Here is a 23,436-nt window from a genome sequence, read left to right on the forward strand (position 1 = left end):
ATGCAGGCCATTGACCAAATCTGTGGGTGCATCCTTTATATTGATGCACGCTGCAACATATATAGACAAAAAGTCATATATTTAGGACCAACAATTTTTAACTTGATATGCAAATTCGACATAATCTCAAATATAAAATTAGCGAGTTAAGATTGAAATGTTTGACCTGTTTAATTAAATGGGTCATATTAGAATTGATCTATTTAGTCTTATACTCATGTTTCGACATAACCTAAATCTGACACGCAAACGAATTGCTACTCCTAATATTCTATAGTTTACCTGAGAATGTTTCAATAAGTTCCTTCCTCAGTCAATTCAATACAACTTAGCCGGCAAGGCAACGCGCGCGTTCCAAGTGGAACATGTTCTTCCAACACGTGTTTGAGGATAACTGAGAATCAAACACATAGTGATAAGCACATTTGACCAGCCCCCAATGTCCACAGATTCCGATTTTTCAAAGGGCTACAATGTGTCAAACAAGCAACTGTTTTGCCACTCTTTACTGCTGCGTGTTACGTGAAAGCAACACAACCTTTTCAACTTTTGGGCTCTTACAAACTTCTATATAAACAACCATTCAAAAAGACTGCCCAACAAACCAAACTTTCAAAGCTATAATTTCTGCACTACTCTGTCTGTCAATGGTTCTTTTGGTAGAAAGAATTAGCAAGCTCTACTCCAAGCTGGAGAATCACCACCACCACCACCACGCGGATCACCGCCAACCCGAAGCCTTATCGGCTTCTCTGCAGGCTTTTCAATCCAATGTCTCCAGTTGCATAAACCAGCTGCGGTCGAATCCGAAACCCGGATCAGAAATCCTGTCTTTGACATGGGTTCGACTGTGTTTCGGCCTCATACCGGTCATCAACAAAGCTTTTGCAAAGCTGGTTGTGGATATTGACTACCCCATTAGTAAATGGGAAGAAGCTTCTGTGGAAGAGTATCTAAACTACAGCTTCACTTTGCTGGAGTTTTTCAACTCTATTAGCTCCTCTCTTGCATACCATGGACAAGCCAGGCTTTCTCTTGCTCATGCTTTGAGCCTTGTGGAGGATTCGCCTTCTTCGGCTATAGAGCGTCTAAAATCAGTGGAGCCAAGAAGTGTCAGCAAGGAATTAAAGGAAGGTGAAGGTAATAAAGAAAGGATTTGCTCTGGAGAGGAAGGGGTTATGCATGAAGCTTTAACAGTCATGAGGAGTATTGGATTCTGGGTGTGTGGGATTGTGTTGTCTTGTTTATGCAGTGACAGTAAGCCATACTTGGAGATGAGAAAATCTGTTGGTGGGTTGGAAAATTCTTCTTTTGTTGAATTGGATTCCAGCATATGTGAGATTGTTATGCAGAAAGGAGGTGTTCTGAAGGAGGTAGAAGAGCTGAATGATGCAGTTTCTTGCTTGGTTGCTGCCTTGGTCAGCGGGAAATATAGCGAAGCAGCCCATGAAATGCAAGGAAAATTGGAGGTCTATGAGAAACTAGTGGACGGTTTGAAGAAGGAGGTTGATCATCTCTTCTCTGAGGTTTTGGCTGCCAGAAATAAATTGGTTGATTGCCTTCGACACCAGAAGGAATAGCAACATATGTATTTTTTCTTTTCTTTTCTTTTCTTTCTTCTTTTTAATTTATGATGTGGGATCCCTTCAAGGCAGGACTATTTTTGACCATCCTTGTCGGGTAAACACCATATACATGACCCCGCTCACAAGAACCATGTTTCGGTTGAGTTAAGACTCCAACAGCCGATTTCATGGTATTAACCAAATAAGGCGAGCCTCGTGGGCAACATATGTACTATTTTTTTTGTATAGAGTTTGTATTTTTGATTGTGTAATTTTCATTGAAGTTATGTATATATTAATGATTTGTTTTTGAACAACAAATGCTCTGTATCTACCAAAATAAACGAACAGATTACCAAAAGATGAAAGGAACTAGCTCAATGAAAATTGATCAACTTGGATCAACTATTGTTATATTTTCTTTAAGCAGGAAAAAAAAAAAAAAAATTTTGTTTATAATTTCGAAGAGAATGAGTGCAGGGGACTCTACATTAGAGCATCCAAACATTAGACAAATCTTAGCCATTCAATAATAATAATTAACTTGATTTGCATAACTAGTCAAATATAATTGCATATCACAAACATTAAGTTAATTTCCATAGGCATACATTTGCAGTTTGCTAACCTACAAACCCACAACCAAGTGATGCCAACCTAGCATTTTCCACGATGTGAGTTTCTCCTGCCACTGTATTTCGACGTGTACAAGTCCATACATGATCCCAATGTGTCCGCAAGATACGGTTTAATCCAGGATTATGGGGATAATAATAGACTAATGGTAATAGCTAGGATCTTGGAGAATATTATTCAAATTAATTACACATTCCAAGCAAGGCTCCCAAATTGCTTTTACTTTGTTATATGTTAGTTGTGGCTTTCTGTTGTTTTTTGTTTCATGTACTTAATTGGCATTATATGCATAAAAGCCCATCCGATCGATTCTTCGTCTCTCTTCCGATCTCTTCCTACCTCTTCATAGGCCTCTTTCCTTCTCTCGATCGATAATAATGAAAAGTTTCTTACCACTACAACCTTTCCCAAAACCGCTAATTCCCTTAAGAGCCAGAAAATAAATTTTTGGTGAAAGCATATTGTGAATGGTAAGAATGTTCCCAATATTGCTTTTCTCGGTATGGTTTGACTTTCGATTTTTTTTTCTGCTACATGATTAAAGAAAGAAGAAAAAGAACCAAAACACCTAAGAATCACTCAAGAAATCAATTCCTATTCTTTCCTACGTATTCTTTTCTCACGCTCTCTCTCTCCACTCTCCTCGATCCCCCTCTCTCGGTCTCAGCTCTCTCGAGCTGGGTCTCTCTCCCTCACTCTTGATCTCGTCTTTCTCCCAATCTCTTTATGTTTCTCCCTCTCTTCTCTTCTCTATCTCTCTCTGTCTCTCAACTCTCATCTTTCACCTTTTATAAATTATAAATTACTACATCACGCCCTTCTGGTGAAGGCAAGGTATAAATTATAAATTACTACCTCACGCCTTTCTCGTGAAGGCAAGGCAGCAGGCACGCTGGTTGCCGCCTGCAGGTTGCAGACAGGGAGACACGTGTCAAGCAGAGACTGGCCTGACACGTTTTATAACTATTGCAAGCTGCAGAGTCTGTCACTGTACTATATATAAATGAACACAAATTTCTTCGAAAAAAATTTCTTTAAACTTATTCTAATAAGTGACAAGTGTCATTTAATATTTTTGAATTTCTAAAAAATTAATATTTGGGTTATTAGATTAATGAAATGACAATAAATGACGCTTAAAATATTAAAAAAATATGTAAGAAATAACACTTAGCACTTATTAAAGTAGGTCAAAGAAAATTTCCTCCAAACAAATATATAAACTTATATTTGGAGGGAAAGAGAGGGCTATATACATGGCACGGGTTGAGTCTGGTAAACCGGCCTTTAATAACCCTTACCGAATTCGGGTCCAGTCCAATTGAAATTAAACAACTGTCCTTGTCCATTAAGTTTATACCCTTTGCGTGGCCCTATTAGCCCTGCCCATCTATAGAACATTTGGGGCCCGCCCTTCATCTTGACTATTAGAAGTTAAACCGGCTTTGACCTGGCCCATCATTGAAGTTTGCTTTTTCAGATCTAGTACAAGTTAAATAACAATTTTAAAATCAACAAATATAACCGAAGTAATAATCCTTGGTCCAATCAATACTCTGTAAAAAGATGCATAATTCTGTATAATGTAAGAGGACAAAGATTTGGTCGACACTGGTTTGGAAGAAATTCATTCAACCCAATTTATTGAATTGACATATATTCTTAGAGCATGTGATTCTCGAATGCATCTGAATTTAATAAATTGAATTGAAGAAATTTCTTCAACCCAATTTAAATAAAAACTTTATATGATGTAAATTAACATTACATGACAATTAGTCCCTAACAAACATAATATAATCTTTCAGCTTAAGTCCATGTGAGCTCAGTCACTTTGAGCCAGGCCAAGTCCAAATATATTTAATACTGCAAGATACTACATTTTTTATCTCATAACTATCACACACACCGATGAAAACATGTAATTCCTTACATATCAAGTCATTTTCCAAATGATTTAGATGATGATTTCATTCTCAAATCCATCTGATGCGGTGAGGAGAACTTAGATCTAGAGTAGATCTAATATGAATCCAACAAAGAGAAGGTTATATAAGATTGAAATTGTAACAACAAAAGATCCATTTTTTTTTTTTTTTAATTAATCGTGGATCAAGAGCTTGTATATATGCCTTCCGGCCCTTGATATATATATATATAGACACACAACATAAATGTGGGATATGAGCTCATAATCGTCGGTGCCTTCTCTTGGTTGTTGTCAGGTTATTATAATTCAAAGAATGCTTCATGCATCTTACTTGGGATGTTAATATGTCTTTGGAACAGAGGAAAAAAAAAGGTTGGAATCTAAAGCAATCATTCAAGCCTAGCCTCCAAGTGCACATGGGGGAAATGTAGCCAGAATATTGAGAAGAGAGAAAAGATAAATTTGCAACAGAAAATACAAGACTACAAACCCCTTCTAAGGTACACTAAAACAGAAAGCTACTACTATAATTTGCAATGTACATCACCATTGCTTCAAAGGCTGGTAAAAACTACCTATAACATTTTGCATCTCCATTAGCCAAACCTCCTAAAAGGAAACATCTATATATCCACTTTGATGATTTTGGGTCACCTAAGGATCCTTCTATTCTTTATATTGCTTAAAATGAGGCATCAACAACTAAACTACACTCAACTGTATCAAGTTCATTTCAGTGCTGTCGTTTCTAATGCAAGCAGAACAAGATGGCCAGGAATAAAGAGATCAGAAGAGGCCCATTTGACTCCCTGAATCATTGGAAGGGGTTTCTCTCTCAGGTTTCTTTTTCTTGCGATAAACATCAGTTGGCAACCTGGTAGCATGAAGAGTAAATGTGAGCCTATGAAGTAGCATAATGAGAATTTAATAGAAGCAACAAATATCAAATCATATCTTCCAAGAATATCCGAGCATAAGTTAACCGAAACTGAGAAAAAGACTTATCAGGAAAATAATATGAGAAATGAAGGTAAATATCATCTATGTCATGCCTTCCATGTCTTCCATGTCATACTTAGAACCCTACCTTTTACATGAATACATAATTGCAGGCCTAGGAGGAAGGAGGTAGCATTAGGTAGACAACACGGGCAAAACCATTAGCCAATCCTTAGCAAACAGCCTATTCTGTGATCTTAAGCTAGCACTTTCCTTTCCCAGTGGTATTACATTTAAGATAGAACTAGATAGGGGCTGCCTGGCAAAAAGGAATTATGTAGCCAAATTAGGCTTTTTTTTTAACTTAAGCATGATTGGGAACAAAGCTAACAAAATATGCCAACCAAGACCCTGTATGGAATCATTGCATCATTCTATGATTTCCAAGTTCCATCTATGTCAATATTCAAGTTTTATATGTGAGGAAATGCAACTAGAGTTGTGTAACTTAAACTTGATTTTGAAGCCCAGTAAGTAGTTCAAATAACCAAAATTAGATAACACAATTCCAAAGTTTGTTAGAATATTAATTAAATGATTAAATCAATTATTTTTTATCAATTTAAACTTTTGGAATAAGTAGTGATTTAACGTGGTATCAAAGCAGAGGTCGTGAGTTCAAATCTTGTCTCCATCAATTCTGTTGGGCCTAATTTATTAAGTTACATGTGAGGAGGAATGCTAGAATATTAATTAAAAATGATTAAATCAATCATTTTATATCAACTTAAGTTTTTGGGATAAGGGGTCATTTAACAAAGTCATTATCTAGATGTACTCTTAAACAACGCACTTTAGTCCAGAGGTGTAGAGAGGCTGCAGCATATTGCAATTTAGTTAAGGGCTAAGTTTGAAGTAAGAAAAGACCAGTACCCCAAATGCAAGGTAGTGTCTGAATCCTCTCTCTCAATTTGGTAGTTGCTTGGCACATCAGGACTCAAAACACTATGATTGGCAAGGGTATTCTTCCTTTCTACAGGGTAATATTCGCGATAAGATGGGACTGGCTGGTCAGTTGGTGGAAAAAAACCTCGAAGCTCCTCAACCTACAATACATAGCAGACAAAAATAATCATTGAAAGACAAGTGAACATCAGAAACTCAGATGTTCATGAACAAGAATATTGAATTGCCTGTCTGCGCAAAGTTTCATTCTCCAGCGTAGCCCGTTGCTCCTGAAAACAGAATTAAACAAAGTAATTATTCAAAAAAGAGTTATAGATTTCCCTTTTTCATGAGCAGAAATAAAAGATTTTATTATTATTATTATTATTATTGGCTTAGTAAGGTATGAACCTAAGACCTACGCCAGGAAAGAGCATGGCATGCTTCCAACTTTTACCACGAATGCAACTTGCCAAGCCACTTTGAAGTATTGACTTGAGGAAAAACTGAATGTTTTACATAATTGTAAAGGGGAGAAGAGATTTCCTAATGCTATAAGCCTTAACCTTAGTTCAGGAATAAGTAAGCTTTAGTCATTTTAAACAAATATAAAGAAACCCTAAGATGACACCTCTCCTCTCATGTGCTAGCAGAATCTAGAATAGGCTCAAGTCTGCTGTACAACAAAGGTATAGTTGTTTCTTTTATTCACAAAAGGTTGTTACTTGAGATTATGACTTTCAGACTCCGTCGCAAAAGATTATGGCTTTCAAATCAAATGAAGACTTGCAAATTATATAAGGGATCCAAAATACCTGCATTCTTGATTCCTCCAGCTGCTCCATCAGTAATTGCTCCTGAAATGAAAGAAAAATATTAAAGGCCTTTCAGACCCTCAAATAATTAAGTATTGGTTACAACCACATAATCTGATATTTGGACAAAACTCATAAAATAAAATCTTTGAGAAAAACCAAAGACAAATAGAAATTCACAGAACCTTTCTCTCCTTCACAGACAATAACCCTTCGCTTAACTGCTGTTCAAGGTGCTGCAATTCTTTTAAGCTCAAGCCAGTCATGTCCTTACCCGTCAACCGTCTACATAATCAAAACAACAAAAATATCATACATAATAGGACTTGCATTACTCAATAAATCTAAATAATTAGAAGCCCAAATAATTTAAAGATTACTGATTACATTTTTTTTTTTTATAAGTAATGTTACATATCAAAAGCGCCAAGGGGCGCAACCCTAGTACACATAAAGTATAAAGATTACTGATTACATACAATTGTTTCCTCTGTAGCTTTGCAATTTCATCTTTTAGAACATCCAACTCCTTTGAATCTTGCTTCTGAAGACAAAAGTATAGTCCAATGCATCAATCCACACATGACTTTAGAGGATATTATCCAAGAGAGCAGACAAAACTACTCAAGGAAGCATATGATAAAAGGGTACACGAAAATTAATATTTTAATATATAAACCAGATAAAAGTACAATTGAACTGATAAATATCAAAAGCAGATATCCGTGCCAGGACCCTATACGAAGAGTTAGAACCAAAGCATGAGACAAGACATAACTATGTGTGGTTCAATGTAAAGAGCATAAAATTGTTTCAACAGCTCACTTTTCAATAAGTTATATGTAACTATTATCTAGCTCAAAATTTTGTTACATTGTTAAAAATAATATGCCACTTCAAGAATATAGTGAATTATCACACTATATTATATTGTCAATTAAACTAGCTTGCTTGAGTAGAAGCTCCAAATCTGCCAGGGTTCTCTAGAAGTTTCTTGTCAGTATTGGTGTCCAACAAAACTGGAAGCAAATATATAATGCCATGAAACAGTCTTCACATGGCTCATCCATCGGCTTAGGATCCTTCCATCTGAGTTATAGTGATCATACGAATTATGATTTGGAAGCAAACCACTCTGATTTCCTCTCCAATCTTCCATATAATAGAGTTTAATTGAAATAGAAAGAGAGAACATGCATAATCCCATAAATAAATTGGTAATTTGGTACTACCATCATTGCCATCATCATCATCACCCATGAAGCATAGGGACTGGAAGAAAAAAGAAAAAGACGAGAGAGAGAGATGAAGAATGAAGCCGAAAATGAAAGATCTAAACCATGTCCTTTCCTTTTAATTTGAAGTGTTGATAAGAATATTGAGTTAAATGCATATGATATTTTTCCCCTTTTTAATTATAATTAGTTTTGAATCCTTTTATTGGGTGCAATAATTGGAAAAAATTTACAAGAAACTGAAAATTAAAATTTAGAATTTACATGTACACACTTTACCTTTCAACCCTGATTAATAAACAAACTGGTATACATTCAATAGAAGAAGACATACCTATTTATCAAACACAAGATATCCCCTAGAATGTGACATACCTATATATGATAACACTTTTTTCCACTGAATACATCCACTTGGTTCTGTCAAAAGCACACTTTTAGAGTTTCTCATGAAAGGAAATAATTTGGACCAATGACATAGATGTTTTAAATTTTATTCTGTTTTGTTGAAGTCTATAATAAACAAGAGCCTCACTAACATGGGGAAGGGCAAGCAAGAGTTATCAAAACAAAAGCTAAAAGACAACAAATTAACAAACTTGTCCATCAACAATTAAATTCCACAAGATTTAAAAATAAAAAATAAAAAACAGATGAAAAAACTCTAAACATGTACGACAGAGTACCTCTGCTCTGAATTCTACTACAGCAGCCTCAGGAGACTCTAGACACTTGTTGTATCTTGAAAGTGTTCCCTTCATGCTGCAAAACATAAGAGTAAATGAACAAAACTAATAATTAGACTATATTATAAGAAACAAGGCATCTCTTCTTCCTACTCCATGTGCCGAATTCATTTGTACAATGTACATAGTCATCATGGCAAAGAAAAATGGCTAAAATGCTTTTTTTTGCATTCTTAATCAGTGTTTTCCCATTCTCCACTCTGAGGGCGACAACAAGGCAACTTTAATTTCTTCCAAAGAATAGACTGGTTTGCTCTCTCTCTCAAGAGGGAATAGTGCAACTTGTAAGGAAGGACAAGGGCATACAGAACGAGGGTTCAAGAGCACAATATTGTGAAAGGGGGGTCAACAATTTATGAAGGAGGCCCATTAGGCCTTCTGTAGGCAATTGATTGGCAGGAGGCTTGCAACTGGAATACTAGAATGCAGGCCTAAAGTAACCATATGCGGCAATCACTGTCAAATACAGATTGGAGGCTTGCCTCTGCAAGGTCAACAAGTCAATGGGGATCATAGCATAATTCACAATGAGCTACACCTATTTAAGTCATCTAATCTCTTGCACAGGCTAGTTTCTGGTACATAGCCATTAGCCAGGGCTCTCAGACCATTTCAACATCTACTACTGGCCAACATCCCACTATCTGAGAAGTTTAGAGGCACAACCACCCAACATCAAGCCAACTAGAATCTCTTAATAGGAAAAAAGGCATATCGAACAAATTATGGTAAAAATCGAAGTCAAATAAAATATGGGAACACAGCAAATAAAGAGGCATGGTTCAAACTAAATTTAGAGTTTCTACAAAGTCGATAAGTTAAGTAGGCAATGAGGAGGAAAAGGAGCAGAGGAAAGTAAGAGTCCAGTTCTGGACTTCTGATTACAACTCAATATCTCTGTTGAGCATGTTGGAACAAGCCTATTTCAACTTGAGTGTTTGTGCCTTAATCAATAAATACATTACACATGGAGGCATGCAAGTATATCTGGGTTCCTTAAAGTCGGGTAGAGAAGAACAGTTCAAGCAACTGACATTACTAAAAAATAATAGAGTCCAAAGAACAACTTATTTTCTAGTAAATTCTAAAAAAAAAGTTCTTGAGGGCTAAAAGTTAGCATTATTTGAAAAGTAAAATAATCCAAAATCCCAATGCAATTTTTTTTTTTTTTTTTTTGAGACAAGTAATAGAACAATTCAATATCTCAACATCGATAAAAAGCAGTCAGAATATCCCAATAAAACCAAGTAAATTTCCAATATTTGGTTTTCACAACAATAGAATAAAAAAGGTACAGATCAACAAATAGGAGAATATAAAAATTTAGATAAAACATTCCCTTCATAAGTCAAGTAGAGTTCACTAGAATCTGACTGGTCATTGGTGGGGGGGAGATGAGATGTAGATCACTTCAAACATCATAGAAAAGAGACAGCAGATATAATCAACAAACACATGCAAGCAAGTGCAAAATTCAAAATTTCTACATAAATCTAATAAACTTCAGCAAAATCTACTGAAAGACCAAATAAAAAAAAAAAAATAGAAAATGAAATGCAACAGAGTGGGGGGACAAATTCAAGAGACCTACATTTTTATATTAAAGCTCATAAAAACGTGACCTTGAAGACCATTTAAGCTATAAAAAATTTTGTTCAAAATTTAGGAAAAAAGAAAAACAAAAATAATCAAACAGAATATACCAATCCAACCATAAAAAATATTCTGAAAAAAAACAGAGCACATCCAAACAAACATAACAAACGATAAACACATGCAAACATCTAAAAATAAATTTTTTAAAGTAGATCAGAAAAATTAAGAACAAAAACTGATACTTACCCAGAACTAGAAAACTCAAAGAGTTTGCCAGTATTGGAGAAGATAATAACAGCAACCTCGGCATCACAGAGTATAGCGAGCTCCTGAGCCTTCTTGAGAAGGCCAGCACGTCTCTTTGAGAATGTGACTTGCCTGCTATTGGCATTCTCGATTCTCTTAATCTCAATCTTCCCTCGACCCATTTCTTGCTTCAAGCCCCACAAACCCAATTGATCAAAACCTCTAAAAACCCAGAAAACCCAAACTAATTGCTGTCAATTATAGAGCCTCTGCTCATTTCTCTGAAAAAGGAGCTTCCTTTGGCTTTTGGCTTTTTGGGGTTCCCTGCTAAACTTGGGAAAGGTGGAGAGGGTTGCTAAATTTAGAGGGAGGAGAAGATAGAGAGGCGTGAGAGAAAGAAAGAGAGAGAAAGAGAGCGTTTTTATCCCAAATGGCGAGAGACTGGAAACGGCAACCTTGCATGGCTCTGTATTCTATTTAGAGTTTTTTGCATGACTCTGTTTGCCACATTTGGAGTAGTCTTCTGGAGTCATTGGGTCTCTTTTGGGCCCCACTCGATATTTTATTTGTTTTTATAGAATACAATATCTCTTTGGGTCCCACTATTTCTTTTTTGTTTTCAATTTTTCTTTTTCTTTTTTTTTAAAAAAAAATATTTCTTAATTTTTTGATTTGATACATTTATGGTAGTTTAATACTGCTACCACATATAGCAAATCCACTGCCATATTTAGAGACTTGGGGTAGTGGGTTTTCTGTGTACTTTGCTGTTTTAGGAGGAGTCCATGCTTCTCTTGCCACTTTTAGAGTGTTTTGGTGTAATGTTGGTCTTTGGGGCCCCACTATGGTTTGAACTTTTGGTTCTCCATTTGCCTCATTTATTGGTATTTCTTTTTTCTATTTTTGCTACATTTAGTAAAGCCCCTGCCAAATTTAGAGGGCAAGTGGGCATTTGGCTTTCAGATTTGTTTTTCCATATCTAGTGTTTTGGCTACATATAGCATCACTCCACCAAAATTAGAGAATAATTTTTTTGTTAAAGTAAATTAGAGAAGAAAAGTTGGGGAAACTTCCCTTATACTCCCTAAATATAAGCGGTTTTGCACTTATAATCTAAAAGTTTAAAATTTCTAATGTCGTTATTTCATATTTCAGGCCCTTTTAATTTCACCAATTTTTTTTTGTTAAAATATCCAAAATGACCTTTAAAAAAAAAAAAAAAAAACTGTGAAAATTCAAAAATGCCTTGGACTTACCCAAGACTTGGCTGCGGGTCACCAAAATTTTCACTGTGTTTTTATTTTTCTTTGAAAAAAAGTGGTAAAATTAAAAGATGCTTAAATATGAGATACTGGCATTGTAAATTCTTAAAGTTTAGGGTTACGATTGCAAAATTGCTTATACTTCTAACATAGGGAGTGTAAGTGAAGTTTTCCTATTAAAGTTACCAACGGTAAATTTATACAGATAGTGCATTACTCAAGGTATTATGAAATAAACAGTTTGCAACACAAGGTATTATGAAATGACAGTTTTCTTTCAAACTGTTTATTTCAAGCATTTTTAATAGGATTAAAATAACATGAACATTCTTATCTGCATAAAAATTAAAATTGCACATAAGAATCACACGCTTAAATAACAAATGCCAGTTTAATAAATTGTTTTGAAAGAAATTGTTGAATATAAAGTGTAGAATTAGAAGAAAACTATGCATAAACCTTTATTAATGTAGAATTATCCCATTTAGGATTGGAAGAAGTAATGAATCTTATGGTGTTTTTATTTGGGTTTTAATGATTTTAGGCAGATTAGGTAGAGCTCTTGCAGAATATTACAGTCGGGTGGCCAAATTTAGATGGGTAGTTAATGGCCAATTTGTATTTTCTCAAGAGCATTATTCTTGTAAACCTCTTTTTTTAGCGTGGACTCTTTTGTTCTGCTCTGCATATAAATTCCCTTTTAGTGCTATACTACTTTTAGAAAAACTCATTTATTGCTATTCCAGCCTCTTATCAATTGTGTTAATTAGGTCAATGGTTAACCAAACCCTAGATCAATTCTTTTTTTTTTAAGAGTAATGATATTGATATCAATCACACAAATATCCTACAAATATTCCACAAAATTCATGTAATAAATACTAAAATCTCATCCCACTCTTAGACAACTAGGCTGATGTGGCAGTGCTCATCGGCCTTTAAATTTTTTTTTTTTTTTTGATAAAGGATGTTCAAAAGACTTATAGGCATTGTCATATTAATCCAGTTATTATCATATCAGTTTAGTTGTATAAAAATACAATGAAAATTAAGTATATAGCATTACTCTGTACATTAATTCTCTAGACTTTCTAGGTTTTAAAACCATACTTTTTTCATAGTAATTAATTACTAGACTACTATTTTTGAGGAACCACCCAAGAGTAATACATGCCCGTGCTTACCTTTGTTTACGTTTCACTAAAGAAGTGCATCCATCCCGTTTGGCAACGCTTTTTAAAAATCCTTTTTAATGGTTAAACATTGCAAGTGTTTTCAAAAAAACACTTTAGTAAAAGTAGTTTTAATCATCAAAAACATATTTAAGGGTAGTAGACCGCCACTTATAACCCATCACGTAGTCCAACAACTTTCTAAATAAATTTGAGAGTAGTTGACCACTCCCTTTAGCCTTGAGACGTAGCCACTCCTCAATTATTATTGTTTTTTTTTTTTTTTTTGTAAAATTTGTTGGGACGATTTTCCTTAAAATAGTTTTCCATCAATATATCTGAAGGCATTTTCAGTTTTTCAAAAACAAAAACATACCAAAAAAAATTTCAACAGAAAAAAATAATAATAATAATTTTCAAAATCAGAAAACACTTTTTGAAGACAAAACATACATGCTACTTTTTGAAAACTTATTCAAGGGAGATTAATTAGCTATTAAATTTCCCCACTTCATTGCCTAAATGACTATCTATAATGGTTTTGGCCGGATTTATCTAATTCATTGTAAACCACACATGATAAGTGTGTGTGTGTGTGAATTGACATTTCCTAGGCTCACATTGCTATGTAGATCACAACTAGCCTTCCTATATATCTGACCTAATTGGATAAGAGCAGTATCCAACTTTGCCACATTTTACAACTTTTACTGACACATACATAAGGATAAACTAGGTGGCCTTGTTTGATTGTCTAAAGTGTGATATTCTAGGATCGGGGATCCGGTGCAATTATGTGAAACGGCACTCGAATTTCTCGTATTGTTTGGACATGTGTTCAAGCAGTCTGAATAAGTAAACACGTGTTCGTGTATAATGAGATCCAAATGCCCTCTCATATGAGTTGTCAAAAATGCATGTGAACAGAGACAAAATTAGAAATTTAGGGTTAGACTGCATTAACCTTTTTTTACTAGCCAATTTTTTTCTTTTTTTAAAAAAGGCCTTAATTTGTTTTAAAAAAATTTAAAGGTTTAATTTCTTTTTTTCCTTTAACCTTTTTTTTTTTTGGAGGGGGTTGGAAGGAGTTGTTTTTGCATGTGAAAATCACATACTCTAAGAACATGAGAATTATATGTTCTTTACTAAAAAGGACTAGATTAGATGAATTTTCTCCAACTCAAATTTTTTTTTTTTTTTTAAAAAAAAAATTATCCAAAACTAAAAGGGAACATAAGAATTTCATTACACGTGTTAGTAGATATATTTTACTTTTCTCTAATGATCATGGTGCCTAGATCATGATGATCATCAACCGACTTACCTTTCTCTTTTCATTTATTTATTTTTTTAAAAAGCAACAAAGGGAAAGGGGGATTACAAGGGCATCTTTCTCACATTTGGTTCCGATTGAAGATAAAAGGGGAAGCCCAGTTTGCAACTTGATGTGTTCGATGATTAGCACTCCGAGAAACTTTTGAGGCAGCCCGACTTTGGAGAAGGCAGAGCTGCTAGTAGATAATCAAAAAGTCTAGCTTTGTTGATGGCTAGAGAGATGATGGGATGGTGCCTCATAACAATGTCAAAGTTTACTTTAAGGAAACACTGGGGAGGGGAATAAGACCTCATTGCCGGAGAGTGAGTTTTAACCATTTGGGAAGAAATTTGCCTTGCTTGTCTTCTTTGTAAATCACTTCTTTTTTCTTCTTTCTTTTTCTTTTCCTTGTAAAAGGGTTATATGTTTACCAACTCAGTTATAAATAAAGTTCTCCAGCTTTTGTTTGATTCTTTTGGATTTGGCAAAGGAGCTATAAAAAGAAAAACTAAATGATCTTCTGTAATTTTCTTAATGGTCCATATTTAATTTTACTCTTTCTTATAAAAAAAAACTTGAAGTTAAATCTAAACCATTGAAAAACTACAAGAGATCTCCTATTTATTATTTTTATAGTACCCAAGCCAAATCTGATTCTATTACCTAAACAAGAACATTGCAGGTGGCTCATAAGATTCGCAAACAAAATTTTCTTCAAAACTAGATTATAAAAAATCCCTCAACCCAATCTATTAAATTAACAATTATCCTTAAAGCATTTGATTCTTACGACCATTTTTAAAACGCAAGTAAAAATCACATGCTCTAAACACTTCTAGTTTAATAGACTAAGTTGAAAGAATTTCTTTCCACTTATAATAAAGGAAGCCCAATTTAAAGGAAAACTTGTAACATAGATAACAATTTATGTCACACCAACACTAAATAATTTCTGTCACAAAAACATGAAAGAAACCAATGTACAGAAAGAATACAAGAAAACAAGCTTCGTGTCTGAAAGTACAGTAAAAGGACATGCAAGTTATGCTGATCTCACTATGGTTTCCCCAATGGGTTTCATTTTTCCTATTCATTGCTATTTCCTCATATCTAAAGCTAGCCTACAATTTCAAGTTTTTTTTTTTTTTTTTTTTTTTTTGGGGTGGGGGGAAAGAAGGATCTTGTATCTTTTACAAGCAATTCCAAGGATGCTAATGACTAGTCCTGGTTGTGCAGTTGGCGACAATAATCATATAAACGGCTGTGATGCATGTCAAAGCTTGGAGACGAGCACACAAATTACATCCTATTAAACATCATTTGTGAAAGGGTAGATGGACATATTACTTAACTCTGTCTCATCCATCTTTCTACACACGTATATAAAGTGAGAATCTGGATCTTCCAAAACAAAACCTGGTGGAAGTAAGCCACTCTCAGTGGTCGGAACGGGTTCCAAGTATGACTTTGTTGATGAACTGCAATTTTCAGGCTTCTCGAACCCTGGTCTGGCTGTGAAAGGATGGAGAAGAAGACAAGAAAACACAAATTGAGGTTCCTTTCTTTAGTAATGGCAATTTCCAATAATAATTAGTAAAAAAATTAACGACCACATGGGCTTCGTTAAGAATATGGCATAATCCATTTTGATGATCCAAAGGAGATTCCAAATTGAAAAGGATTCAATGAACACAGATACACACAGAGTGAGCTAAAACTCCACTAGCTATATATACACCTATTATTTAAGTCCAAAAACTCCTTATGCTCAATGTTGTATATATGATATGTGGTGGCAACTATATGATGCTGGGATGCAGCAGCATGTATTACCTAAAGAATAAAGAAATAAATATGCATTGCTGGGATGCTATCAGTGCATTGCCCAGAATGAGAAGCAAAAATATTCTGTTAAAGACGTTCCTCACTTCTATTGTCATGACTTTCTAAGTCATGTGCTGTAGCAACACCAAACCAAATAGAATGAGCAGTGGATTCCTAAGCTAAGCCTTAGCTAAACCTTGGAAATCTTACGGCCATAATGCCTTTCATATCCTTGACCTTATAAATAATTGATTACTCAGAAACTGACAACCAATTTCCAGAAAGAGTCTTCATAGAGAAAGAAGAGTCATTTTCTCTCATTTAGGAAGATTACATATTATAATTGAAATAAAGTATCAACTGATACTGTGAACATGAAGATGTAAGCCCTATTGTAGAGATTTCATAACAAACTTCTTACCATAAAATGGCACCGTCCTATGGAGTTCACCTAACCCTCCAAAATTCATCCTTTCTAAAAAATCAGACGGGAAACCCATGAACTGCATTTAGGAACTTGGGTCATCAATGGAGAACCACTCCATACCAACTGATATAACTTGACAGTGGCATCCTGTTCTCTACAATAGCAATCAAATCTCTAAAGACACCCTGCAAATGCTCCTACCCCATCGAACATCCTGCCAAAAGCCCTAAAGTGGACCCCTCTACCATCCCAGAAAATAAAAAAGATATCTCCAGCAAAGATCCCACATAATCACAATCTTTTACACACACTGACCCCCATAACACCTTCATACCACAATAATACACCACTCACCTTGCCAACAACAAACTGCACAGCCACTACCGTTCTACAAAAAGAGATCCTCTCCAAAGCAAATGCCCAGAGCCACTTACCTAGAAAGGCCTCACCACACATTATAGCTGCCAAGTGAACCTCTGAATTCATCTAAGAAAGCTTTATCAAACACTGGTAGCTGCCTCTTATTATTATTATTATTTTTACAAGTAAACGAAATATCATTAAAAGCCAAAGGTGCAACTTACGTAAACAGAAAGTATACAAGAGAAACACCTGGTTAGAAAGAGAAATAAGTTAAGAAAATCATGAAAACTAGCCATATAAAAATCTAATGCAGCTGTCCAAAAAAGGAGTTTTGAAGAAGACTTCAGATCCGTCATTGTCCTCTCGCAATCTTCAAAACATCTATAATTTATTTCCGTCCAAAAACACCACAAAAGGCAGGCCGGAACCAACTTCCACACAGCTACACACTAAGGACTACCTCACAACCCTCTCCAACAAGCAAAAAAGTCAACAACTCTTCTAGGCATAACACCAGCGAGTGGGGTTGAGGTAAGTCATAGGGCAAATCATACCTATCAAAGAAAAAAGTAAAGGATATAGATATTTAATGCACAAAAACACCTAATATCTACATAAGACCGTCCAGCATTCACCACTTGAAAACATTTGTATTGCTAGCCGCCTGAGGATAGTCTCACAATATTTCCAGTAATTTCCTTTTTCCTTTTCTCGTTGTGCCATAGTCCATTATGATATTACATAAAAAAGTTGTTAACACGATCACGTTGCTGTGTCAAAGGAATGATCTTGAAAAGGGTATAAAAGCATGCCCAAACCCTAGAAAGAAAAGTTGTTGTAGTGCGCTAAAAATTATAAGTTAGGGTAGTCAACTGGGGCAGAGCTGACCCAAGCATGTGGCCCACATGGGGTCACTCCAAGGAATGACATGGCTTTAGTTACAGATATCAACAAGCTACATGTCAATTTGTACCTAGAGAGCTCCTACTTTCTATTGTCCTTTGGTATAAAGCTTGGAAGTTCAGACCAGTGAGCATAGTATAGCATCTCTACATGTTCCTCAATTAACTTACCAGATAAAATTTGTGCAATCCCCCACTGCTACACATAAACCCCCCACACAAAAAATGTCAAGATAAAGTACACAATGCACTCCACTCATATTGAATACTACGCCCAAATCATAGGAAGCAAAAGAGACACAAAGAGAACCATACAATTAACAATTTGGATCCTAAAGTTAATGTGTGTTTATCCAAAATAGGGCATTTGGTTTATTACAATGATGTAATCTTGAATATTTGAGAAGACAAAGTATTTAAAGGTTGAAATACCATAAGTATGAACAACTAATAGCCACTTAACTTCTTGGAGTATCCAACATCCTAGTAAAGCAAAATATTAACATCTAGAACCAGACAGAAACAAGAAACATAATGTGACAGGAATTATAAAAGAAACACACCGAAAAGTTAAATCCCACATTGGGTGGATGGATTGTAAAGATGCTAAGTCCCACATCAGTTCCTTACTAAGTGAAATTGGGATTTATAAATGATTTTAAAGAGTTCTATTTGTAACATTTGAGTACTACTTTTTTGAAGTAACAACGCAAATGTGACTAGTGTTTCCCTAGGCCATGACAAATTCTATCAAAGCAACCAAATAACATCATGTGATGCTTGGGCAATGCAGTGTGACATGAGTCCTAACGAGGACGTCAAGGATTTAGTAAGGGACATTGCGACTTCTTGAAAATTAAGGTAGTCTCATTTTGGGTAAATGGATTGTGATGGTGTTACATTGGTGTCAAGTCCCATATTGAGTCCTTACTCTATGAGACTAGGCATGATTTCAGAGAACTTCAATTATAACTTTTACTAATCCTTTTGGAGTAGAGGAACGCTTTCCCTGAGTCAGGACATATAGTGTATCCCAAAATTCAATACAATTATTTAATGAAAAAATAAAAATGAAACAACGATATGTAAGCATGACTGGCCTCCAGACAACTAAAGGATCAAAGAGAAACAAAGACATCAAACAAATTCAAGGGAAGAAAGAAAACTTACGTATAATGTACAACATGGTTTTCCAATTGTATATTGGTCGTCTCAAATGAGGCATCCTTGCCGTAGGATCACCATAGGTTATCTATAAATGGCAAATTAGGAAAAGATCATGCACTATGAATGAAAAGAAATAAGTAAATAAAGCCTCATCTATGGGTATAGTTACCAAAATATAGATCCCTCCAGGTTTAAGAAGCCTACAAGCAAAAATGAATCATGATTAGTGAGGAGATTTACAAATAAATAAGTGAAAAAAACATGTTGTAGATTTATATTTTAATTTTATAACAAATTTAAGTAAGTAACTAGAGCTACAAATTATAGTAAGTAATAAATTATAGGCTTTAAAAATGACGAAGCCTACAACCTACTCACTTCCCCTAGCATTCGAGCAGCACTAATCGGAGCATCAGTGCCACACTGAAAATCACAATCACAAATGAAAGAATTAGAGCCTGCTACAGTGAATTTGATAAAAAATGAAAACTTTTCAATACCCATCATACCATCAAAGAGTCAAGAGTTCCTAGATCGAGGACCAGCGGAGTACAAATACAGTGATGACAACAAAATATTGTCAAGACATAAAACATAAAGTTAGTTCGGCATATTGCAAATATTGAGAAAGCAATTAATGAAGGGACAGATCTAAACCTTTATCAATGACACTGTCAAATGATTCATCCGGGAAAAGACTCATATCCCTAACATCCATTTGCATGTCTATTGAGATTCATAAAGGAAACTTGCCCACATACTAGTATGCTAGTTCAGAAAAAGTAATGTAAGATTTTGCTTAGAAATTAAAGAAGTTGATCATTCGATAGGATACATTTCAGCTGAGGGATGTATTCGTATTTTCTTCTCATCATGTCAATGGCCACTGATGAAATGTCAATGTTCATTATGTCTTCATACCCATCCTTGACCATGTCCTCTGACATAACTACAAAGTAAAAATTATTTTACTGTCAGCACTTTAGAAAAAAATGAACATATGCCAAAAAAAAAGAAGACAATTTAGGAGCTGCTTAGCAAGAAAATGACTAATATTAGAAGCCTTTATCATCATACCAACACTTTCCTCGAAGAAATTACATAAAACTAGACAGAATCTTGAAAGTGACAAATAGGGATAGCAGTAATTCAAAATAACCACATTTTGAAGGACCCTCCTTACCATGTTAAGGCAGGTTTGTCAATGACAATGAGTATGGGAAAAGTGACCAAAGCTAGTTGGGGTTGAGACCGCATAAGGATGAAGGTCTGAAGTTCCAGAACCTACCCTAATTCTGTACGTTTATTTTACTAAACTAATCTTTACTTTAATTTCATTTACCAATATGCCCAGGTATTAAACTTTATTTTGCTGAAATTCAATTTCTCCCTTGCATTCACTTATTCACACAAACAATCCAGCAACCCTAGCCACCAATATGTCATATTACTGATTCACTACGTGTCTTGAACTATAGCCTTCCTTTTTATAAGATCATCATAAGCTATAAGGGTAGCTGGTCAATAACTGTCTTTGCCTCAAGCCATCAAAACTCATTGATCTTTTCTGATCCTTGTTATGCTCATTTCAATATAATTACAGATCAGTGAAATGAATTTATGTTATCATTTAATTACTCTTTCCACTTTAAAGCCCACCTACAAAAGACTAAAAACTCCAGAGAGGTAAGCCTACAAATAAATAAGAACATTCAGAACACACTGCTCTGGCCCCACAACCCCAAAGTGCCTGGGAACTTCAGATCAAAGTATCCAACTAACTCTACCACTTAACAATTTGAATATAGATTGCTATACCCACTGCATAATCTAACAAACATTTATCAAAAAAAAAAAAAATCCAACCAACAGAGACCCACACCTCTTGATTGCCAGTAAAGAAACTTTGAACCCCAAGTTGTTTTGATTTCCCAAAAGCTGAAAACTCACACGTCAACAAGCCAAATAGTTAAATAATGCCAAGTTCAGCATTAACATTATTTTCCCAAGTCCTATTTACAGAACAAGCAATGACTTTGCTAAAATCCACTTACTTTACCTTCCCGAACTTTTCACGCCAATCAAACAGAAGATTTTATATATATATATTAGAATTTGAATATATGCCCCAAAAAGGGACAGGCTTAAATCTGGCCAAACTGCGTATAAATTTTCTTTTTTCTTTTTTTTTCTCAAGTCCATTTACAAAGCAATCTGTTCCTACACCTTAAGAAACATATACTGACTTACAAAAAAAAAAAAAAAAAATTCTTTCCTTCCTCCACTTGCTTTCCCATCAACCAAACATAGAAAAGAGAAAGTGAACCGTAAAAGCTCAAAAGCCCCATTCCTTCCTCCTCTCACATTCCCAGCAAGCAAACAGAGCAGGACAAAAAGAAAAAGAAAAAGAAAGAGTAACTCAAATAATGAAACAACCCAAATCCCAGTAACCCAAAATTCGTTTCTTTTCTGACAATTTCCAGGGACCAAACAGAGAAAAGTTCGTTACCCAACAATTCCAAACCCCAATTTCATTTCTCTTCTCACATTATGCCCAGCAAGTAACAGAGCTGAAAAATGAGAGACTCTAACAACCCAAAATTTTTTATTTTCATTTCTTATCGTCTCTCACAATTTCCCAGCAACCAAGCAGAGAAAAATTGCTACCTAAATACTACAAAACCGAAAGAAAACCCCCAATTCCCTCTCTTCACACATTCCCCAACAAGCAAATAGAGCAGAAAATTCGGTGACCCAAATAATGAACAACCCAAAAACCCAAAATTTGCTTCTTTTCATTTATTTATCCTTTCTCACAAATTCCCAGCACCCAAACAGCTAAATACAAGAAGGGAAAGTTACCGGCATTGCCACAGCCGACCATGAGGACCCGAGAGGATGTGGGGATGTACTTGCGAACGAAAGGGCGCAGAGCAGTGTAGCGCTGGTACCAGTCGAAAGAGCCTCCCTCCTGGATGTACCGGGCGTTCCAGTACTGAGCGTCGCCATAGTTGTACGTGTTGCAGCTCGACGTGTCTCTGTACATAGTCGTTGCTTTTTGGCTTTTGCTTTGGCTTTGGAAAGCTAATGCTGTGTGGGTTTTGGTGCGTGTCTTTCTACTGTGCGGTTGGTTTGGGTTGGACTGCTCTGCGGTGGGTGTGCAGTGTGGGGTTTAGCTTTGGAAGATTCTGGTCTTGCTTTGGAGAAGTGGGTAGCTTTTGTAACTACTGTTGGATGGAGCTTTTGTCCACGTGGAATAACTGTTTGTTAGAATTCAATTTCTCTATTATTGAATGATTAGTGCTAATATTGATTTTTTTGTCCAAAGCATGTTTAGGGAGGAATCCATTTCATTTCGAATAAAGAGTATTTAGGAAAATATTAGGCTTACAAACATATTTTACAAAAAAATATTTACAAACTGGTGTGGCACAATATGATTGAGTTTCTCAAAATTTAAGTTTATCTTATGTCCAATCATGTTCTGCCACATTATTTTGTAAACATTTTTTTTTGTAAAATGTGTTTATAAGCCTAACATTCCTCAACTATTTAATTAGTGTATTTTATAGGGATAAAATTATTATTTTAATTTTTAGACAATTTTACCCCTCTAAAATACACTAATTGAATACTCTCAATTTCAAATGAAATAGCCTTTGGACTTTGAAATAGAAATGATCTTTTTCGTTTAGAGAAACTGATTCTCTTCATATGGAGTCGGTTACGTAAAAAGATGGGACAAAATTGTAGACCAAGGCCAGCAGTCAAATTTTATTATGTCTCTTTAGCAAAAACATAACCAAAACAAATCTTTTACAAAGCAATTAGTAATGATAAGCTCTTGTAGTGCCTTCATGATGCAACAAGATCCTCTTGGTTGTGTTTTTTATGAAATGAATCCATTTTTAGTTGGTACATCTTTATAAGTATTAAAAACACTTTTCAATTTCTTAATGCAATTTTAAAGAGGGTAAGTCTTAAAAATGTTTTAATATTATATTCCTATAGTTGCATTTATTACATGTTAAATACTCCAATTTTTTTTTTTTTTTAAAAAAAAAATGCTTTCATATGTTTTAATTAATACTTAAAGTATCAAAATGATTTCAGCACCGCTTGACAAACCCCCCCTCTCCTTCTAAAAAAATTAACATTTTTTCAAAACTTTTTTATTTTTTATTTTTTTTCTCACAAAAATTAATATCTTTTTTTTTTTATCAGATTAATCACTTTTTATTATTATAAAAAAATAAAAAAAAAAACTCATCAAGCAATATTGAATGTGATCTGGTTACTAGTAATTAACCAAGTAGTATATAATTCAAGCAAACTGGATGTTCCTTCCTTT

General features: G+C 34.8%; 3 protein-coding genes across 3 annotated transcripts; 1 reads left to right on the forward strand and 2 right to left on the reverse strand.

Moving 5' to 3' along the window:
* Positions 1 to 647: 647 nt before the first annotated feature.
* LOC132173524 (UPF0496 protein 4-like) lies at positions 648 to 1,580 on the forward strand. Its single transcript, XM_059585042.1, has one exon. The coding sequence runs from the start codon at positions 648 to 650 to the stop codon at positions 1,578 to 1,580; it is 933 nt and encodes a 310-aa protein (XP_059441025.1).
* A 2,824-nt stretch (positions 1,581 to 4,404) lies between these two features.
* LOC132162870 (agamous-like MADS-box protein AGL15) lies at positions 4,405 to 11,086 on the reverse strand. Its single transcript, XM_059573090.1, has 8 exons — positions 10,654 to 11,086; positions 8,752 to 8,827; positions 7,310 to 7,374; positions 7,016 to 7,115; positions 6,831 to 6,872; positions 6,264 to 6,305; positions 6,004 to 6,176; positions 4,405 to 5,005 (listed from the first exon to the last, which is right to left on the reverse strand). Exons 1-8 carry the CDS (start codon positions 10,833 to 10,835, stop codon positions 4,918 to 4,920), a joined length of 768 nt encoding a protein of 255 aa, XP_059429073.1. The 5' UTR covers positions 10,836 to 11,086; the 3' UTR covers positions 4,405 to 4,917.
* A 4,209-nt stretch (positions 11,087 to 15,295) lies between these two features.
* Positions 15,296 to 22,256, reverse strand: LOC132192088 (uncharacterized). The gene is made up of 8 exons (XM_059571738.1): positions 21,948 to 22,256; positions 19,921 to 20,034; positions 19,743 to 19,811; positions 19,595 to 19,614; positions 19,456 to 19,508; positions 19,255 to 19,285; positions 19,089 to 19,170; positions 15,296 to 15,914 (listed from the first exon to the last, which is right to left on the reverse strand). The coding sequence occupies exons 1-8, from the start codon at positions 22,129 to 22,131 to the stop codon at positions 15,712 to 15,714; spliced, it is 756 nt and encodes a 251-aa protein (XP_059427721.1). The 5' UTR covers positions 22,132 to 22,256; the 3' UTR covers positions 15,296 to 15,711.
* Between the last annotated feature and the right edge of the window lie 1,180 nt (positions 22,257 to 23,436).

The sequence above is a fragment of the Corylus avellana genome, chromosome ca1 (genome assembly GCF_901000735.1).
Source record: "Corylus avellana chromosome ca1, CavTom2PMs-1.0".
NCBI classification, from domain to species: domain Eukaryota; kingdom Viridiplantae; phylum Streptophyta; class Magnoliopsida; order Fagales; family Betulaceae; genus Corylus; species Corylus avellana.

Coding starts and splice junctions, on each gene's coding strand:
- LOC132173524 (XM_059585042.1), top strand. CDS start 648: ATGGTTCTTTTGGTAGAAAGAATTAGCAAGCTCTACTCCAAGCTGGAG.
- LOC132162870 (XM_059573090.1), bottom strand. CDS start 10,835: ATGGGTCGAGGGAAGATTGAGATTAAGAGAATCGAGAATGCCAATAGC. Junction 8,828..10,653: donor TTTGAGTTTTCTAGTTCTGG/GTAAGTATCAGT, acceptor TATGTTTTGCAG/CATGAAGGGAACACTTTCAA. Junction 6,873..7,015: donor TGTCTGTGAAGGAGAGAAAG/GTTCTGTGAATT, acceptor CTTTCATTTCAG/GAGCAATTACTGATGGAGCA.
- LOC132192088 (XM_059571738.1), bottom strand. CDS start 22,131: ATGTACAGAGACACGTCGAGCTGCAACACGTACAACTATGGCGACGCT. Junction 19,615..19,742: donor TGACAGTGTCATTGATAAAG/GTTTAGATCTGT, acceptor TCCTCGATCTAG/GAACTCTTGACTCTTTGATG. Junction 19,286..19,455: donor ATGCTAGGGGAAGTGAGTAG/GTTGTAGGCTTC, acceptor TTTTGCTTGTAG/GCTTCTTAAACCTGGAGGGA.